Source organism: Chiloscyllium plagiosum, unplaced genomic scaffold (assembly GCF_037043375.1).
Source record: "Chiloscyllium plagiosum isolate Xiang-an unplaced genomic scaffold, Cpla_swu_hap1 HiC_scaffold_1, whole genome shotgun sequence".
Classification (NCBI taxonomy): Eukaryota; Metazoa; Chordata; class Chondrichthyes; order Orectolobiformes; family Hemiscylliidae; genus Chiloscyllium; species Chiloscyllium plagiosum.
In genome coordinates, this window is record NW_028270139.1 from 76,811,092 (window position 1) to 76,828,400 (window position 17,309).

The 17,309-nt window shown below is 41.3% G+C and overlaps 1 protein-coding gene across 4 annotated transcripts in view; it reads right to left on the reverse strand.

The window, feature by feature from the left end:
* clocka (clock circadian regulator a) overlaps positions 1-17,309 on the reverse strand; it is a 142,654-nt gene that overhangs the window by 23,194 nt on the left and 102,151 nt on the right. For all 4 annotated transcript variants that reach the window (XM_043690694.2, XM_087988202.1, XM_043690703.2 and 1 more), the window contains 4 exons: positions 14,878-15,025; positions 11,719-11,794; positions 10,342-10,480; positions 4,348-4,451 (listed from right to left, as the gene is read on the reverse strand). In XM_043690694.2, coding sequence (XP_043546629.1) covers positions 4,348-4,451; positions 10,342-10,480; positions 11,719-11,794; positions 14,878-15,025 — 467 coding nt within the window. The remainder of the gene's footprint in view (positions 1-4,347; positions 4,452-10,341; positions 10,481-11,718; positions 11,795-14,877; positions 15,026-17,309) is intronic.

Here is a 17,309-nt window from a genome sequence, read left to right on the forward strand (position 1 = left end):
CCCTCCCACTCTGCCGAGGACATGGAGGTCCAGGGCATCCTTCACCGCCGCTCCCTCATCACCAGACGCCTGGAGGAAGAACGCCTCATCTTCCGCCTCGGAACACTTCAACCCCAGGGCATCAATGTGGACTTCAACAGTTTCCTCATTTCCCCTTCCCCTACCTTACCCCAGTTCCAAACTTCCAGCTCAGCACAGTCCCCATGACTTGTCCTACCTGCCTATCTTCCTTTCCATCTATCCACTCCACCCTCCTCTCTGATCTATCACCTTCATTCCCATCCCCATTCATCCATTGTACTCTATGCTACTTTCTCCCCACCCCCACCCTCCTCTCATTTATCTCTCCACCCTGCAGGGACTCTGCCTCTATTCCTGATGAAGGGGTTTTGCACAAAACGTCGAATTTCCTGCTCCTCGGATGCTGCCTGAACTGCTGTGCATTTCCAGCACCACTCTAATCTAGAATCTGGTTTCCATCATCTGCAGTCATTGTTTTTACCTCCACATTATTAACTCTACTCAGTCCTTGCCTTTCCAAATACATGTTAATCCTCTCCCTCAGGATTCCCTCCCACAGCTTGCCCACCATTGATGTCAGGCCCACTGATCGAGAGTTTACTGGCCTTTCCTTACCACTTTCCTAAAATAGTGGATCCACATGAGCCAACTTCCAGTCTTCCAGCACCTCACGTGTGGCTGTCAATGATACAAATATCTCAACAAGGGGTCCAGCAATCACTTCACTAGCTTTCCGGAGTTCTAGGGTGCACCTGATCAGGTCCCAGGAATTTATCTACCTTCATGTGTTTTAAGACATCCAGCACTTCCTCCTCTGTAATATTGACATTTTTCAAGCTGTCGCTGTTTATTTCCCCATGTTCTCTATCTTTCATATTCTTCTCCATAGTAAACACTGATACAAAATACTCATATAGTATCTTCCTCATCTCTTGCAGTTTCACACATAGGCGGCCTTGCTGATCTTTAAGGGGCACCATTCTCTCCCTAGTTACCCTTTTGTCCTTAATGTATTTATAAAACCCCTTTGGATTCTCCTTAACCCTATTTGCTAGAGCTATCACATGCCCCTTTTTTACACTCCTGCAGTACCATCCAAATAAAGTGACCACCCCTTTCTTATTTCTCAGTTCCACCCAAATAACTTCCCTGACGTATTCCTAGGAATATGCTCCCTAAGTACAGCCACAATTTTATGCCTACTCAAAAATGCCACTCCCCTCCTCTCTTGCCCCCCTTTCTAAACTTCCTATAGCATAAAAACCTTGGAACATTAACCTGCCATTCCTCAGCCATGTGTCTCTAATTGCTATGATATCCCAGTCCATGTCCCAACCATGAGTTGAGTTAATCTGCCTTATTTGTTAGGCCTCATACATTGAAATAAATGCAGTTTAATCAGTCCTACCTCGTTCACTGTTTTGTGCCTTCCTGCCCTGACTATTTCACTTGCTCCTTTTCCTAAATATACCAGTCTCAGAATGATCTCTTTCCTCACTATTGCCCTGGGTCCCACCAACACCTCGCCCCATCCCACCCTTACTAGTTTAAATCCTCCTGAGCAGCTCTAGCAAATCTTCCCATCAGTATATGGGAAGATTTGCTAGAGCAAATCATGGGCGGCACGGTGGCACAGTGGTTAGCACTGCTGCCTCACAGCGCCTGAAACCCGGGTTCAATTCCCGCCTCAGGCGACTGACTGTATAGAGTTTGCACGTTCTCCCTGTGTCTGCGTGGGTTTCCTCCGGGTGCTCCGGTTTCCTCCCTCAGTCCAAAGATGTGCAGGTCAGGTGAATTGGCCATGCTAAATTGCCCGTAGTGTTAGGTAAGGGGTAAATGTAGGGGTATGGGTGGGTTGCGCTTCGGCAGGTCGGTGTGGACTTGTTGGGCTGAAGGGCCTGTTTCCACGCTGTAATGTAATGTAATCTAATCTAATCTATATTAGTCCCTTTCCAATTCAGGTGCAATCCATCCTTCTTATCCAAGTTACTTCTACCCTAAAAGACATTTCAATGATCCAAGAATAAAAATCATCCTCACCTGCACCAGTTCCTCAGCGACTTAATTATCTGCTCAATCCTCCTATTCCTACCCTCACAAGCTTGTGGCACTAGACGTAATCTAGATATTACTACCCTTGAGGACCTCCTTCGTAAATTTCTCCCTAACTTCCTATATTCACTTTTCAGAATCGCATCCTTTTCTCTTCCTATGTCATTAGTTCAAATGTGTACAACTACCTCCTGCTGGTCCCTCTCCTTTTTTCAGAATATTCTGCACCCTCTCCTAGATATCCTTGATCCTGGCACAAGGGAGGCAACACACCATTCTGATGTCTTACTGTTGACTGCAGAAATGTCTGTCTGTGTCTGTGACTAGAGAGTTCCCTATCACAATCGATCACTTGAAACCTGATGTACCCCTCGTTACATCAGTCAGTCTCAGTACCAGATATCTGGCACTCAGTGCTACATTGCCCCAAGAGGCCATCACCCTTTGCACTTTCCAAAACAGCATACCTGGGGATGAGGATAGCCACAGGAAACTCCTGCATGACTTGCCTCCCTCTCCTATCTTTCATGGAGGTAATCCATCCACCTTTCTGCAACTGTCATGTATCACACCTCATAGCTCCTGCAAATTCCTTATCACCTCTAACTGCTGCTTCAAATGAACCTTGTGATCCGAAAGAATTTGCAACCAAACACACTTCCTCCAGACATAATCTTCATGACATGGAAACTCTCCATCATCTCCCACGTTCATCAGGAAGTGGACATCACTCTAATAAAGGTTATCTTTGCCCCTTTAAAATTTACAGACCCAGAAAATAGCAGTCTTACTGCTCTAAAAACAGTGCTCCAGGCTAATTTAGTATTTATGATTTTATATGTTTAAAGTTCAATCAAGAAACAGATCTCAATAAAAAATATAAATCAAAAAAGAACCCACTCTACCCTATTGTAGATTTACCAAAAAATGTTAGTGTACACTTTAGAACTAGCCACTTAGCTGCTCCCCTGTTCTGAGCTCTCCCACACAGATTTCTTCAAGGTCAGCTGTGAATTATGCTTCAAGAGTGTAGTGCTGGAAAAGCACAGCAGGTCAAGCAGCGTCCGAGAAGCAGGAAAATCGACGTTTCAGGCAAAATCTGGGAGCTTTGGGGGCTGGAGAGATAAATGGGAGGGGTGTGGGATTGGAGGGGGGAAAGTAGCTGACTGCAATAGATGAATGGAGATGGGGGTAAAGGTCAGGGGGGAGGGTGGAGCGGATAGGTGGGAAGTAAGATTGACAGATGGGGTGTGTCATGAAGATGGTGCTGAGCTGAAAGGTTGGAACTAGGGTAAGGTGGGGGGAGGGGAAAATTGGTGAAATCCACATTAATGCCATGGGGTTGAAGGGTCCCGAGGCGGAAGATGAGGCATTCCTCCTCCAGGCGTTGGGTGGTTAGGGAATGGCGATGGAAGAGGCCCAGGGCCTGCATGCCCTCGGCAGAGTGGGAGGGGGAGTTGAAGTGTTCGGCCACGGGACAGTAGGGTTGATTGGTGCGGGTGTCCTGGAGACGTTCTCTGAAGCGCTCTGCAAGTAGGCATCCTGTCTCACTAATGTAAAGGAGACTGCATTGGGAGTGATGGATACAGTAAATGACAATGTGTAGAAGTGCAGGTGAAACTTTGATGGACGTGGAAGGCTCCTTTGGGGCCTTGGACAGATGTGAGCGGGGAGCTGTGGGTGCAGGTTTTGTTTATTTTTCTTAGATGAACTCCGATGTCCAGAGATACTGGAAATCAAACAGCAGAGGCAGAAAGCTGTGCAGATTCACTGCTGGGTCAGACAGCTATGCAGGAACATCACAGACCAATTTTGTTTAACCAAAAGGTCTTGTGTTGTTACGATCTTAGGGATTACCTGTTCAGGTTCCTGCTCCTCTTCACTCAAAAGGAGTTGAAAGAGTTACATAACTTTGGAACATCAGACATTCTCCTCAGATTAACTACTGAGAATCTCCTAGACTAGCGTCCCACTTACTTTAAAATTTAAAATTAGTCCTACAACACCCAAATTTTAAAAAATATTTTCATTGGGGCCCATGTTCCTTTCAGATTTGGTTGAGCTGTGGTGAGGATTCATTTTACAACATCCAGTTTTGTCGTTTTGAAATGTGCCTGATTTGAAAATCGACTGCTGTGGGACATAAGCAAGTGAAGAAAAATCAACCATATAATAGTGATATTAAAAAAAAGAGACTTACAGGGGTCTTGAAAAGCTTTCTAATGTTCCATCAAGAAAGAAATGTTTTATTTTAAAAAAAACTTTCAATCTTACCTGGCTGCTCAGTGATGCTCTTCTCTGGGTGGTTATTTCATGACCATATATTACTTTCGGTAGTGGAGGAGTGCTTGTATCAGTAAGTTGGTTTGTGGGTGTTGCTGTTAAAATTATAAAATTAAAAGCATTCAGAATCAAAAAAGAAGAAACAAATAGAATGATTTAATGGTTCAAAAATTAGTACTCATGAGTAAAGCATATCAAAGAAACACAATTAACATCTTTTTTCTATTGTTTTCATTGAGAAAAATAAATCAATGGATTTTTTGGTAGTTTGTTCATTGTCAAAAATATTAACGGATCTCTGGACCATCACTAACAAGGGAGATAAAGGATATTGTCATGACCCTAGCCAGAATCAGGGTTGGAAAGGTGTTAGTGAAGAGTGAGAACATAGGGAAATTTACCTATTTAATGAAGTTATGGCTCATCTGTACCTGGAATTCTATTTACCAACTTTTACTCCATAATTGCTCTAATTAACAAAAACCAACATAATGCAGCTTTATTTTTTTCAACTAAGCTGCAAAAGGTTTTTTGAGGTACAATGATTGAAATTTCTATTAATATTTGTGTGAGGTCACTTATTTCTGGCTACACTACTGAATAGCCTATTTCTAATTTTGAGCACCTTGTTCTGGACCCTGCTATTACAAGAAATAGGTTCACTTTTTTTCACCTTTTAATTCCTCAACTAGATTACCTCTTAGACAATAGGTGCAGGAGTAGGCCATTCTGCCCTTTGAGCCTGCACCACCATTCAATATGATCATGGCTAATCATCCTTAATCTTAACTCTTCTTCATTTATGGAAATACAGGTCTAGTCCTTGAAAACTTTTTCACAGCTTAACTCTTTTAATCCTGAGTTTGATTTCCCAAATTTGATTTAAAACAAGAAATTATTTTTACATTAACAAGTCCCAAAACATTTTAAACACAACAAACTGTAATTTTTAAATGTACTAACAATTATAGAGTCATAGAGATGTATAGCACGGAAACAGATGCCAAACAGATATCCCAACCCAATCTCGTCCCACCTGCCAGCACCCAGCCATATCCCTCCAATCCCTTCCTGTTCATATACCCATCCAAATGCCTCTTTAATGGTGCAATTGTACCAGCCTCCACCACTTCCTCTGGCAGCTCATTCCATACACATACCACCCTCTGGGTGAAAACGTTGCCCCTTAGGTCTCTTTTATATCTTTCCCCTCTCACCCTAAACCTATACCCTCCAGTTCTGGACTCCCTGATCCCAGGGAAACGACTTTGTCTATTATCCTATCTATGCCCCTCATAATTCTATAAACCTCTATAAGGTCACCCCACAGCCTCCGACACTCCAGGGAAAACAGCCCCAACCTGTTCAGCCACTCCCTATCGCTCAAATCCTCCAATCCTGGCAACATCCTTGTAAATCTTTTCTGAACCCTTTCAAGTTTCACAAAATCTTTCCGATAGGAAGGAGCCCAGAATTGCACGTAATATTCCAACAGTGGCCTAACAAATGCCCTGTACAGCTGCAACATGACCACCCAATTCCTGTACTCAATACTCTGACCAATAAAGGAAAGCATACCAAATGCCTTCTTCACTATCTTATCTACCTGCAACTCCACTTTCAAGGAGCTATGAACCTGCACTTCAAGGTCTCTTTGTTCAGCAACACTCCTTAGGACCTTACCATTAAGTGTTTAAGTCCTGCTAAGATTTGCTTGCCCAAAATGCAGCTCCTTGCATTTATCTGAATTAAACTCCATCTGCCACTTCTCAGCCCATTGGCCAATGTGATCAAGATCCTGTTGTAATCTGAAGTGACCTTCTTCGCTGTCCACTACACCTCCAATTTTGGTGTCATCTGCAAACTTACTAACTATACCTCTTATGCTCACATCCAAATCATTTGTATAAATGACAAAAAGTAGTGGACCCATCCTTGTGGCACTCCATTGGTCACAGGCCTCCAGTCTGAAAAACAACCCTCCACCACCACCCTCTGTCTTCTACCTTTGAGCCAGTTCGGTATCCAAATGGCTAGTTCTCCCTTTATTCCATGCGATCTAACCTTGCTAACCAGTCTCCCATGGGGAACCTTGTCAAACGCCTTATTGAAGTCCATATAGATCACATCTACCACTCTGCCCTCATCAATCCTCTTTGTTACTTATTCAAAAAACTCAACCAAGTTTGTGACACATGATTTCCCAAGCACAAGGTCATGTTGACGACCCCTAATCAGTCCTTGCCTTTCCAAATACATGAACATCCTGTCTCTCAGGATTCCCTCCAACAAATTGCCCACCACCGACGTCAGGTTCACTGGGCTATAGTTTCTTGGCTTGTTCTTACCACCTTTCTTAAACAATGGCACCACGTTAGCCAACCTCCAGTCTTCCGGCACCTTACCTGTGGCTATCGATGATACAAATATCTCAGCAAGAGGAACCAGTATTCACTTCCCTAGCTTCCCACAGAGTTCTAGGTTACACCTGATCAGGTCCTGGGGATTTATCCACCTTTATGTGTTTCAAGACATCCAGCACTTCCTCCACTGTAATATAGACATTTTTCAAGATGTCACGATCTATTTCCCTACATTCTATATCCTTTTCCACAGTAAATACTGATGCAAAATACTCGTTTATTATCTCCCCCATCTCCTGCGGCTCCACACAAAGGCTGCCTTGCTGATCTGCGAGGGGCCCTATTCTCTCCTAGTTACCCTTTTGTCCTTAATGTATTTGTAAAACCCCTTTGGATTCTCCTTAATTCTATTTGCCAAAGCTATCTCATGTCCCCTTTTTGCCCTCCTGATTTCTATCTTAAGTATACTCCTACTTCCTTTATACTCTTCTAAGGATTCACTCGATCGATCCTACCTATACCTGACATATGCTTCCTTCTTTTTCTTAACCAAACATCCAATTTCTTTAGTCATCCAGCATTCCCTATACCTACCAGCCTTTCCTTTCACCCAACAGGAATATACTTTCTCTGGATTCTCGTCATCTCATTTCTGAAGGCTTCCCATTTTCCAGCCATCCCTTTACCTGCAAACATCTGCCCCCAATCAACTTTTGAAAGTTCTTGCCTAATACCATCAAAATTGGCCTTTCTCCAATTTAGAACTTTATCTTTTAGATCTGGCCTATCCTTTTCCATCACTATTTTAAAACGAATAGAATTATGGTCGCTGGCCCCAAAGTGCTCCCCCACTGACACCTCAGTCACCTGCCAAGAGGGACTTATTTCCCAAGAGTAGGTCAAGTTTTGCACCTTCTCTAGTAGATACATCCACATACTGAATCAGAAAGTTTTCTTGTACACACTTAACAAATTCCTCTCCATCTAAACCCTTAACACTATGGCAGTCCCAGTCTATGTTTGGAAAGTTAAAATCCCCTACCATAACCACCCTATTACTCTTACAGATAGCTGAGATCTCCTTATAAATTTGTTTTTCAATTTCCCTCTGACTATTGGGGGGTCTATAATATAATCCTAATAAGGTGGTCATCCCTTTCTTATTTCTCAGTTTCACCCAAATAACTTCCCTGGATGTATTTCCGAGAATATCCTCCCTCAGTACAGGATATTCTAAAGCAGATGAGGTAAATAGGGAGGCAGCAGAGGCTTCAATTACTAAGAAAGGAAGGGATGTACAGAAAACAAAATCAACTCAAATATAAATAAACAAGAAAACAATGCACTGGAAAGAGTAAACAAAGTGGAACATAGGTAGTGGGGGACAAATACAATTACGGGACAGTGTATAAAAGATGGGAAGAAATAAAGTGAGGGGGACAACCACTAAAAGGGTTAGGTTGCCTGTGCAGTAATGCAGTCATTGTCCATAGTAAATTGCAGAAATACGTTTTAGAAACTTAGAAATTATCATGGAAGATTTCAACTACTCTTATATTAATTCACTATGAGGTAGGTAAAGTGGGTATTTAGCAATATTTTCTTTAGCACTTGGGTGCAAGTTTAATAGTCAAAGCAACATGCAGAAGTCATTGCAAGTTTTTCTTGAAGTGATGGAACAAGTCAGAAACAAAGTCAATGTCTTGTGGTCTCATTACCAGGATGGATCATGGATCATGATGAACCCAAAATTGCATAGGTTTGAATGCTTTATGTTCCAGACTTCAGATCCTTTCCTGGTACAAATCTTACTGCTGCTCTTATTTTCTCTTAAGCATGCCTTATTAAAATGCCTCTGGAAGATGGTTGCTGTCACACGGTCAACACAGCTCTCTTTTGTCATTATTAAATATGGTTCGAGATACAAAACTCATAGTCCATCTCCATTATACTTTCAATGATTAAATTATTGGTTAGCTTGTTGTAGACACTAGACCTTCTACTGTATCATTAACAATTTAATGGTTTTCAAGAGTTGAGTAGTTAAACTTTTACACCTATTTGTTTGTCTTTAAGCCAAGGAGTCACTTCCTTCGTTAGTACATTGAACACACAGATGAGGTCATCTGACTTCCGGCAACTAGCCTATTCAATCACATCAATTTTTTTTTTAAATCAACAAAGATTCTCATTGAAAAGGTTATGAATTTTAACAATTATGAATATATGTCTTTAATGGGCATGATAAAACACTAATGAGAAATGCTGGATAAAGTGATGAGGAAAAATTGAGAGTAAGGACACAGACATATTAGAGAGATACACAGAAAGCAGCAAGTGCATGAAAAGAATTTAGATAAATTAGAAGAATTATTTTAATAAAGGAAGATAAAAGGCAACTATGAAATTAACCCGAAACTTAAATAGCAAATTGTTTCACAGGCACACAAATAAAGTCAGGATAGGAATAAGGACTTAATTAATCAGACTTGCAGAGAATAAACGCTGAATTAGATTGGTACATTTTGAAAGAATTAAGGGAAGAGATAGCTGTGGCATTAGTATATACGCTTAATGATTTGGTAGGTGGAACTGTTGAGCCAGGAGATAGGCAGATAGCTACCATTATACAAATTATCTAGGGTGATAGTGTCAAGATTCTTGAGTGCCGTTGGGGTTGTACTCAGCCAGATAACTAGGGAGTATTCCGTCACAGTCCTTACTTTAATTAGACAGGTAAACTGTAATAAGCTGTCAGAAGTAAACTCAAATACCCTCAACCTCTTTACACATACACCAATAGGAAACAAACATGGGTTATGGATGGTGGAAAAAAAAGAGCAAGTAGGTAAGTGGTTCATATTCACAAGGGTTATTGAGATGATTATTCTAATTCTCGTGCTGGTCAGAATATTGCTCTCCGTTGTCCTTTTTCACATTTTTCCACTGCTCTGTAAGAGACACAGGGCGGCTGGTTCACTGATCTGAAGTTTTTGCATTACTGATTAAAACTCAAGGTTCATAGTAATGCTGAATGAAAAGTAAACCAATTTTCTTCAGGCTTAAAATGACATACTGCCGAGAACAGAGAGTGCTTCTGAGCTAGTAGTGGTTTAAAGGCTTCTCTGCAACTTGTTCACAGTTCCAAACTGTTCAACTACCAGAGAACCAATCATACAATTGTTGGCTGGCAGAAGACCTTTGTTACAGCGCACTACTTTTTGCTAACCAAACTTGCATTTGTACACAACCATTTGGCTCCAGTTCATCAGAACATTGCTATCACCCATAGTTGTACAAATAGCATTAACAATGAGTATATTTACTTTCAAATCATGTCACAATCCATACAATGCCTGGTCTTAAAACAGTTCTTTGTTTATTTCCATCCACAGTTAAAAAAAACATGAAAATAAAAGACTAGTCTTTACATGTATTTTATACAGATTGATCAAGTGATTACATCACTAATGATATATACTTGGTGAATTATATTATACAAATAATCTTACTGTCAGTCAGAAACTACTTTGGAGTTTTACTAAATTAACTAAATATTAACAATATTGTCAGTGATATGAATTATACCATAAAATGTATGCATTTTATTCCTGAAACTTACAGGTTGGATCAGACACTGCAGTTTGTGAAGAAGACTTCTTTGAGCTCCTCGAAGAAGCAGATGGTGTATGGCTGTGATCAAATCTTTCCAATGCCTCCCTTACACTGACTGCATCTGGCTTAGTGTCTGATCCTGAATCCTGGTGGCAAAAGGTAGGGAAATAGGAGGTAAAAAACATTTGTTCTCAAATCAAATATTCATAAATTTGAACTTGATTAAAAACAAGCTTTATCTCCAAGCACTTAGCATAAAAACTCAAAATATTACAGTGGTACCTCCCACCATACAGTGATGACAATAATTAGTTTGTGAGGGTAATTTGTCCTAGATTGTCTCAAGCTTTTTGACTGTTGAAATTGCACTCATCCAGGCATGTGGACAATATTCCATCACACTCCTGATGTGCATTTTTGTTTTTAAAGAGGCTCTGGGCAGTCACGTGTAAGTTACTTACCTCATAATTCTTTTGACTTGCTTTTACAATCCAAAAAATGTATATGGATAATCCGGTTCAGTTTCAGATCAACTGTAAATCTGTGCTTGTTGATTACTGGTGATTCAGTATATCTTGGGCGGGCGGCACGGTGGCATAGTGGTTAGCACTGCTGCCTCACAGCGCCAGAGACCCAGGTTCAATTCCCGTCTCAGGTGACTGACTGTGTGGAGTTTGCACGTTCTCCCCGTGTCTGTGTGGGTTTCCTCCGGGTGCTCCGGTTTCCTCCCACAATCCAAAGATGTGCAGGTTAGGTGAATTGGCCATGCTAAATTGCTCATAGTGTGAGGTGCTTTAGTCGGTGGGGAAATGGGTCTGAGTGGACTACTCTTCAGAGGGTCGATATGGACTTGTTGGGCCGAAGGACCTGTTTCCACACTGTAGGGAATCTAATCAATATACATTACTGCAAACGATTTTTGAGAAGATCAGGAACCCAGGTTGATGATAAGTCTGTAAGTTAGCTTGCTGAGCCTGAAGGTTTGTTTTCAGACGTTTAGTCACCATACTAGGTAACATCATCAGTGAGAGTCTCTGGTGAAGTGCTGGTGGGATGTCCCATCTCTCTATTTATAGATCTCGGTTTCTTAAGGTGGGTGATGTCATTTCCAGTTCTTATTTCTTTCACAGAAAGGTAGATAGGATCTAAGTCTATGTGTTTAAATCGACTTAGATTGTATCTACCTTCCCTTGAGAAAAAGAACCAGAAATGACATTACCCACCTAAAGAAACCACAACCTATAAACAGAGAATTGGGACATACCACCAGCATTTAACCAGTGACTTTAACTGATGATGTTACCTAATCATGGTGACGAAACATCCGAAAACAAACCTTCAAGTTCAGCACACTAACTTACACACATACATTACTGTACTTTACCCGGTCAGCAATAATATCTGGTGGGGACTCTTCTATTCCAAGCTCTCCTCTTCTCTCTGCACGTACTTCTGCATAGCTGCGTAAGATATGAAAATCTGCAATAATGTCATGATATCCACATTACATTTCAACTTTAATGTACACTGCCTTTATGGCACTTCCCTAAGCTAGCTTAAGGATAACTTCTAAACTTAAAAGCAATCTACAGTAGGTCATTGCACACTGAATGTGATCTTCATGAACTAGTTTCAGTCATTTAAAAGGGTCAGAGATGAATTTCCATGTTATTTCCCTAGTTGTCCTGCTCTTTTAAAATTTGCCCGTGACCTGAGAGGTTCAGGAGAATCCATTTAAGTTGCAAGTTAGATGGATTAGTATTTTTTTTCCTGACTTCTCGATGTTTGTATTTTAAAAAATGTTTTTAAAAATCTCCAGCTGCAATCAAAATGTGATCTTTTGCAATATTATAATCTTCTTTCATAAATGTGTTCAATCATGATCATTTTCTATTCGTGGGATATGGGCAATATTGTCCATCCAAATTGCCTTAAAGAAGGTGCTGGTGACCTACTCTTGATTTGCTGCAAATCATGCTGTGCACCTATACCCATTGTACTGTTTTGGAGCGATATAGAATTTTGACCGAGTAATAGTAATAAAACAGTGATATAGTTCCAAGTCATTGTGATACATGACTTGAAATGCAATTTGTAGCTGTTGAACCACTTTCAGAGTGGTAGAGATGGTGGGTTTGGAAGATTCTACTGAAGGAACCTTAGTGAGTTGCTGCAATGCACCTTTTTGATAGAACAAATTAAAGCCACAGCATGCCTTTGGTGGAGGGAGTAAATGTTTAAATTGGTGCTTAGGTGCGAATCAAGCATTGCTTTGTCCTGGATTTAGGGGTTGTAAATATTGTTGAAGCTGTACTGATTGAGGCAACTGGGGAGTCAGGAGGTGAGTTAATCATCACAGAATTCCTAGTGTCTGACCTGCTCCCGTAACCATAATGTACACTTGGTTGGTCCAGTTAAGTTTCTAGTCTATGGCGACACCTAGGATGTTGATAGTGGAGCACTTAACAATGACAATATCAGTGGAAGGAGATTGGGTGGTTTTTCTCATTGAATATGATCACTGACTCATAATTGTAAGGTATTAATTTTGGTTACATATGTAACAGTCCAATATTGTTCAGATTGTGGAATGTTGTTCAGGGAAGGCAAAAGCCTAGTGATATTTTCATTGTAATATTAATCCAGAGACCGAGGTAATGTTCTGGGTCCTAGGTTTCAACGTTGCCATGGCAGATGGTGGAATTTGAATTCAATGAAATCTGGATTAAGTTGTCTAATGAGGACCATGAAGCTATTGCACCCATTTGGTTCACTAATGCCCTACTACTGTCCTTACCTGGTCTGTTCCAGACCCAGAATAATGTGGTTAACTCTTAAGTGCCCTCTGAGCTTTTGGGATGGGCAATAAATGCTGGCCTAGCCTCCAATGCCTATATCCTATGAAAGAATAAAGAAGTCTACTATGGATGCTAGATATCAACTCAGTCAAATTCTGCCTTGATATCAAAAGCAGTAACTCCCACCCCACCTCAGAAAGTCAGCTTTTTGGTCCTGAGTGTGGGTCAAATTTTAATGAAGCATACAGTCAAGTGGCCCTGGCAGAACCCAATTTGAGTATCAATGATAAAAACTGAAAGCACTCCAGAAACGCAGCAGGTCTGGCAGCATCTGTGCAAAAAAACAGAGATAACATGTTGAGACTAATATAACTCTTCATGTTCCTGATATCTAGCATCTGCGGTACTTTGATTTTGTCTGAGCATCAGTAAACCAGTTACTGGTGAGTAAATGCCAGCAATGTCAACCATATATTACTTGGTGATAACTAAGAATATTTTTACAGGGCAATAATTAACTGGGATGGATTCGTCCTGCTCTTTATGCACAGGGCATAAATGAGCAATTTTCCCATGGTCAGCCAGATGCCAGAATTGTGGCTGTTTTATTTTGACTGGTCTAAGACAGGCAGACACTAAACACTGAGTGCAGGTGAGAATCCATGCAAAGAAAATGACCACAGAGCTACTGCTTCTTTCTCAGTCATTTATAAATATATTAGCAGAACTGCTATTTTGTTAGTGACATACTGCTTTTATGGTTTCCTTATTTAAATATGAAGTAGCGAATCCTCAGTATGAAGTTAAACTTTATAATTACTTAAAGAAAACATTATGGAATACATGCAAAGCAAGAGTCATGAAACGTTTTTGATTTAAGAGCTGTCTGATGTGAGAAATTATGTCAAAGAATGGAAATACAAATACTTTGGAGGAATAACTGCTATGGTGAATTCATGATCAGTTTCAGCACTCGAGCATAAACATCACGGCTGGCACAGCAATGCAGGGTGCCATGCATATCAGAGGTATCATAGTTCAGATGAGATACTGAATACTTGCTCTCTCAGGTGGATGCAAAAACTCTCATGGCATTATTTTGATAATGAACACAGATGTAACTCCTGGCGGCCTGCTATTACTTATTCTTTCAAACAATATTTCCAGAAACAAATTATTTGGTTTGCATTGTTTTGCAGTTTGTAGCAGCTCACTGTGAGCAATTGGCTGTCGTGTTTACTGAACTCTAACAGCATTGAGACTTCGAATTACTTCATTTGTCAGAAAAAGCAGTTTAAGCCATCATCCAGTGGTCATGAAAGACACTGCTTAAGTTCATGTCTTTCTTGCGGAGATCTTTAAAATACGAATATATAATTCGTGGAAGTTCAGAATTTTAAGGCTGGATAATCTCTGGAGGTTCAGGTATATTAATGTGTTGCTTAACACTTGCATAATGAAAAGTAACATTTTGAGGAAGCATCTAAATCCTAAGTTCTAACACATTAAAAAATATTGAAAATAAGAGGATAATTTTCTGTCAAGAAAAATGGCAAGTGTTTCCCTCAAGAACTCTCAACAGACATTTCTTCCTCTTTGGTTACCATTTTACATGGGTCTTAAAACTTAATTGGCTAAATGTTACAAGTAATTAGGGTGGCACAAATTTTAACTGGTAGATTTGAATACAAATAAGAATGATAATACTTGCTGAAGTAGACTAAATGTATCAGAACATATCTTACCTTACAACAGTATGAGTACAGACAATGAATTCTGGCCTGGAGTTCCACTGATGATAAGTAATATAATAGTGAGTCTGAAGCCACATCCACTGTTGCCCTTTTGTAAGAAATCTATAGTGGCAGGACTTGCCCTTTCCATACTGCATTACTAACATGAAAAATAGGTTGATATATCATTATACGTTCATACTGAAAATTTATTATAGCCACAGTATCCATGCATCAGCTTTGTGATTATTCAACATTTATATGTACAATACAAAATTAAATTATTTGAGACAATGTTAGAATTTCAGTCAGTTATGACTTTTTTAACCAATCCCAAGTGCTCTTTAGATCTAAATTTCAAATGAACTTATACTACTGGCTGACACAGAAAAATCAATGTAAACAGGCCACTTTCATTTTTGTGCCAAAAACAAGCAATAGCTGTTCTGATGCGCTAAAAGGAAGGAAGGTTAAGCTTATTTTTTTTAAAAATCAGGATGTGACTCTCATTCCTAATTTTCTAGCTTGCTACAACTGAATACCATGTTAGGCAGCACTGGAAAACAAACAGTAGAAATAATAATAGATAACAATAGTCCCACTCTCTTAATAAATTAGATCATGGCTCATAAACAATTTAACTCTACCCTCTGGGTTTGCTTATGCTGAAAACTCTTGCTGAACAGAAATTAATCAATCTCAGTTCTGAAATTTTCAACTGCCCTAATTTTCATATTTATTTGAGGGAGAGAATTCCAAAAATACTTGCTAACTTAATTTACCATCAATAGTTTAGCTCTAAACTTAAGGTTATACTTGTTTGTTCAGAAGAGCAGCATTTCTCTCCATTTAACCTAACCACCCTTTAGTCATTTTAAATACCTTCGATGAAACATTTTTCAATATTCTATATTCAACTTAATACAATTGCCCATGCAACCTATGTGTATAAATCAACCATTTTAGCCCTTGTATTATTCTGAGTCAACTACAATGAGATAGGACTGGAGTTAAATACAAGTGATGCCAGATAATAATTACAGGACGTTCATTAATCAGTTGGCTTTTCGTGGCAATTCATTGAAACCAATGTTTTGCATTTAGATTTTTACTAAATTAAATATTTTCAAAGTGCCACAATGGAATTTGAACTCTCATTCTCTTGATTATTACTTCAGATCGCAACTTTATCACAAAATAACATATGAAGGGGATCGCCAATTGTCTGTGCTATCAGTTCTGTAGGTCTTTGCCTATCAAATGCAATGCTCCTTAGATCCAAGCAACACACTGGCTTCATGCAGAATTGTACAGACGTTTCACAGTGCGAAAGGGACACTTCACTTTCCGCAGCTGTCACAAATACTAACAATGATCAAAAATAGTGTAATCATTACTCTCATTTTAGCCCGAAATACATAGACAATTCGTTATGTATTTCTAAACCTGTGCTATTATTAGTCCAACACAGGGAAGCAATCCCAAAGCGGAGACCAGCACAGGGAAGCAGTCCCGACACGGGAAAGCAGTTCTGGAGCAGAGACCGGCATGTGGAAGCAGGCCCGTAGCGGAGACCAGCACAGGGAAGCAGTCCCGGAGCGGAGACCAGCACAGGGAAGCAGTCCCGGAGCGGAGACCAGCACAGGGAAGCAGTCCCGGAGCGGAGACCAGCACAGGGAAGCAGTCCCGGAGCGGAGACCAGCACGATGAAGCAGTCCCGGAGCGGAGACTGGCACGGGGAAGCAGTTCCGGAGCGGAGACCCAGAGAGGGGAAGCAGTCCTGGTGCAGAGAACGGCACTGGGAAGCAGTCCCGGAGCAGAGACCGGCACAGGGAAGCATTCCTGGAGCGGATACCAGCACGGGGAAGCAGTCCTCGAGCGGAGACCTGAGAAGGGAAACAGTCGTGGAAAGGAGACCTGCACAGGGAAGCAGTCCCAGAGCGGAGACAGCATGGGGAAGCAGTCCCAGAGCGGAGACTGCCTCGGGGAAGCAGTCCCGGAGCGGAGACCAGAGAGGGGAAGCAGCCCCAGAGCGGAGACCAGAGAGGGGAAGCAGTACCGTGGCGGAGACTGGCACAGGGAAGCAGTCCCGTAGTGGAGACCAGAGAGGTGAAGCAGTCCTGGAGGGGAGAGCAGAGAGGGGAAGCAGTCCCGGAGCAGACACCGGCATGGGGAAGCAGTCCTGAAGCGGAGGCCGGCACGGGGAAGCAGACCTGGGCAGAGAACGGCACGGGGAAGCAGTCCCGGAGCAGAGACTGGCACGGGGAAACATTCCTGGAGCGGATACCAGCACGGGGAAGCAGTCCCGGAGTAGGGACCAGAGAGGGGAAGCAGTCCCGGAGCGGAGACCGGCACAGGGAAGCATTCCTGGAGCGGATACCGGCACGGGGAAACAGTCCCGGAGCGGAGACCAGAGAGGGGAAGCAGTCCCGGAGCGGAGACCA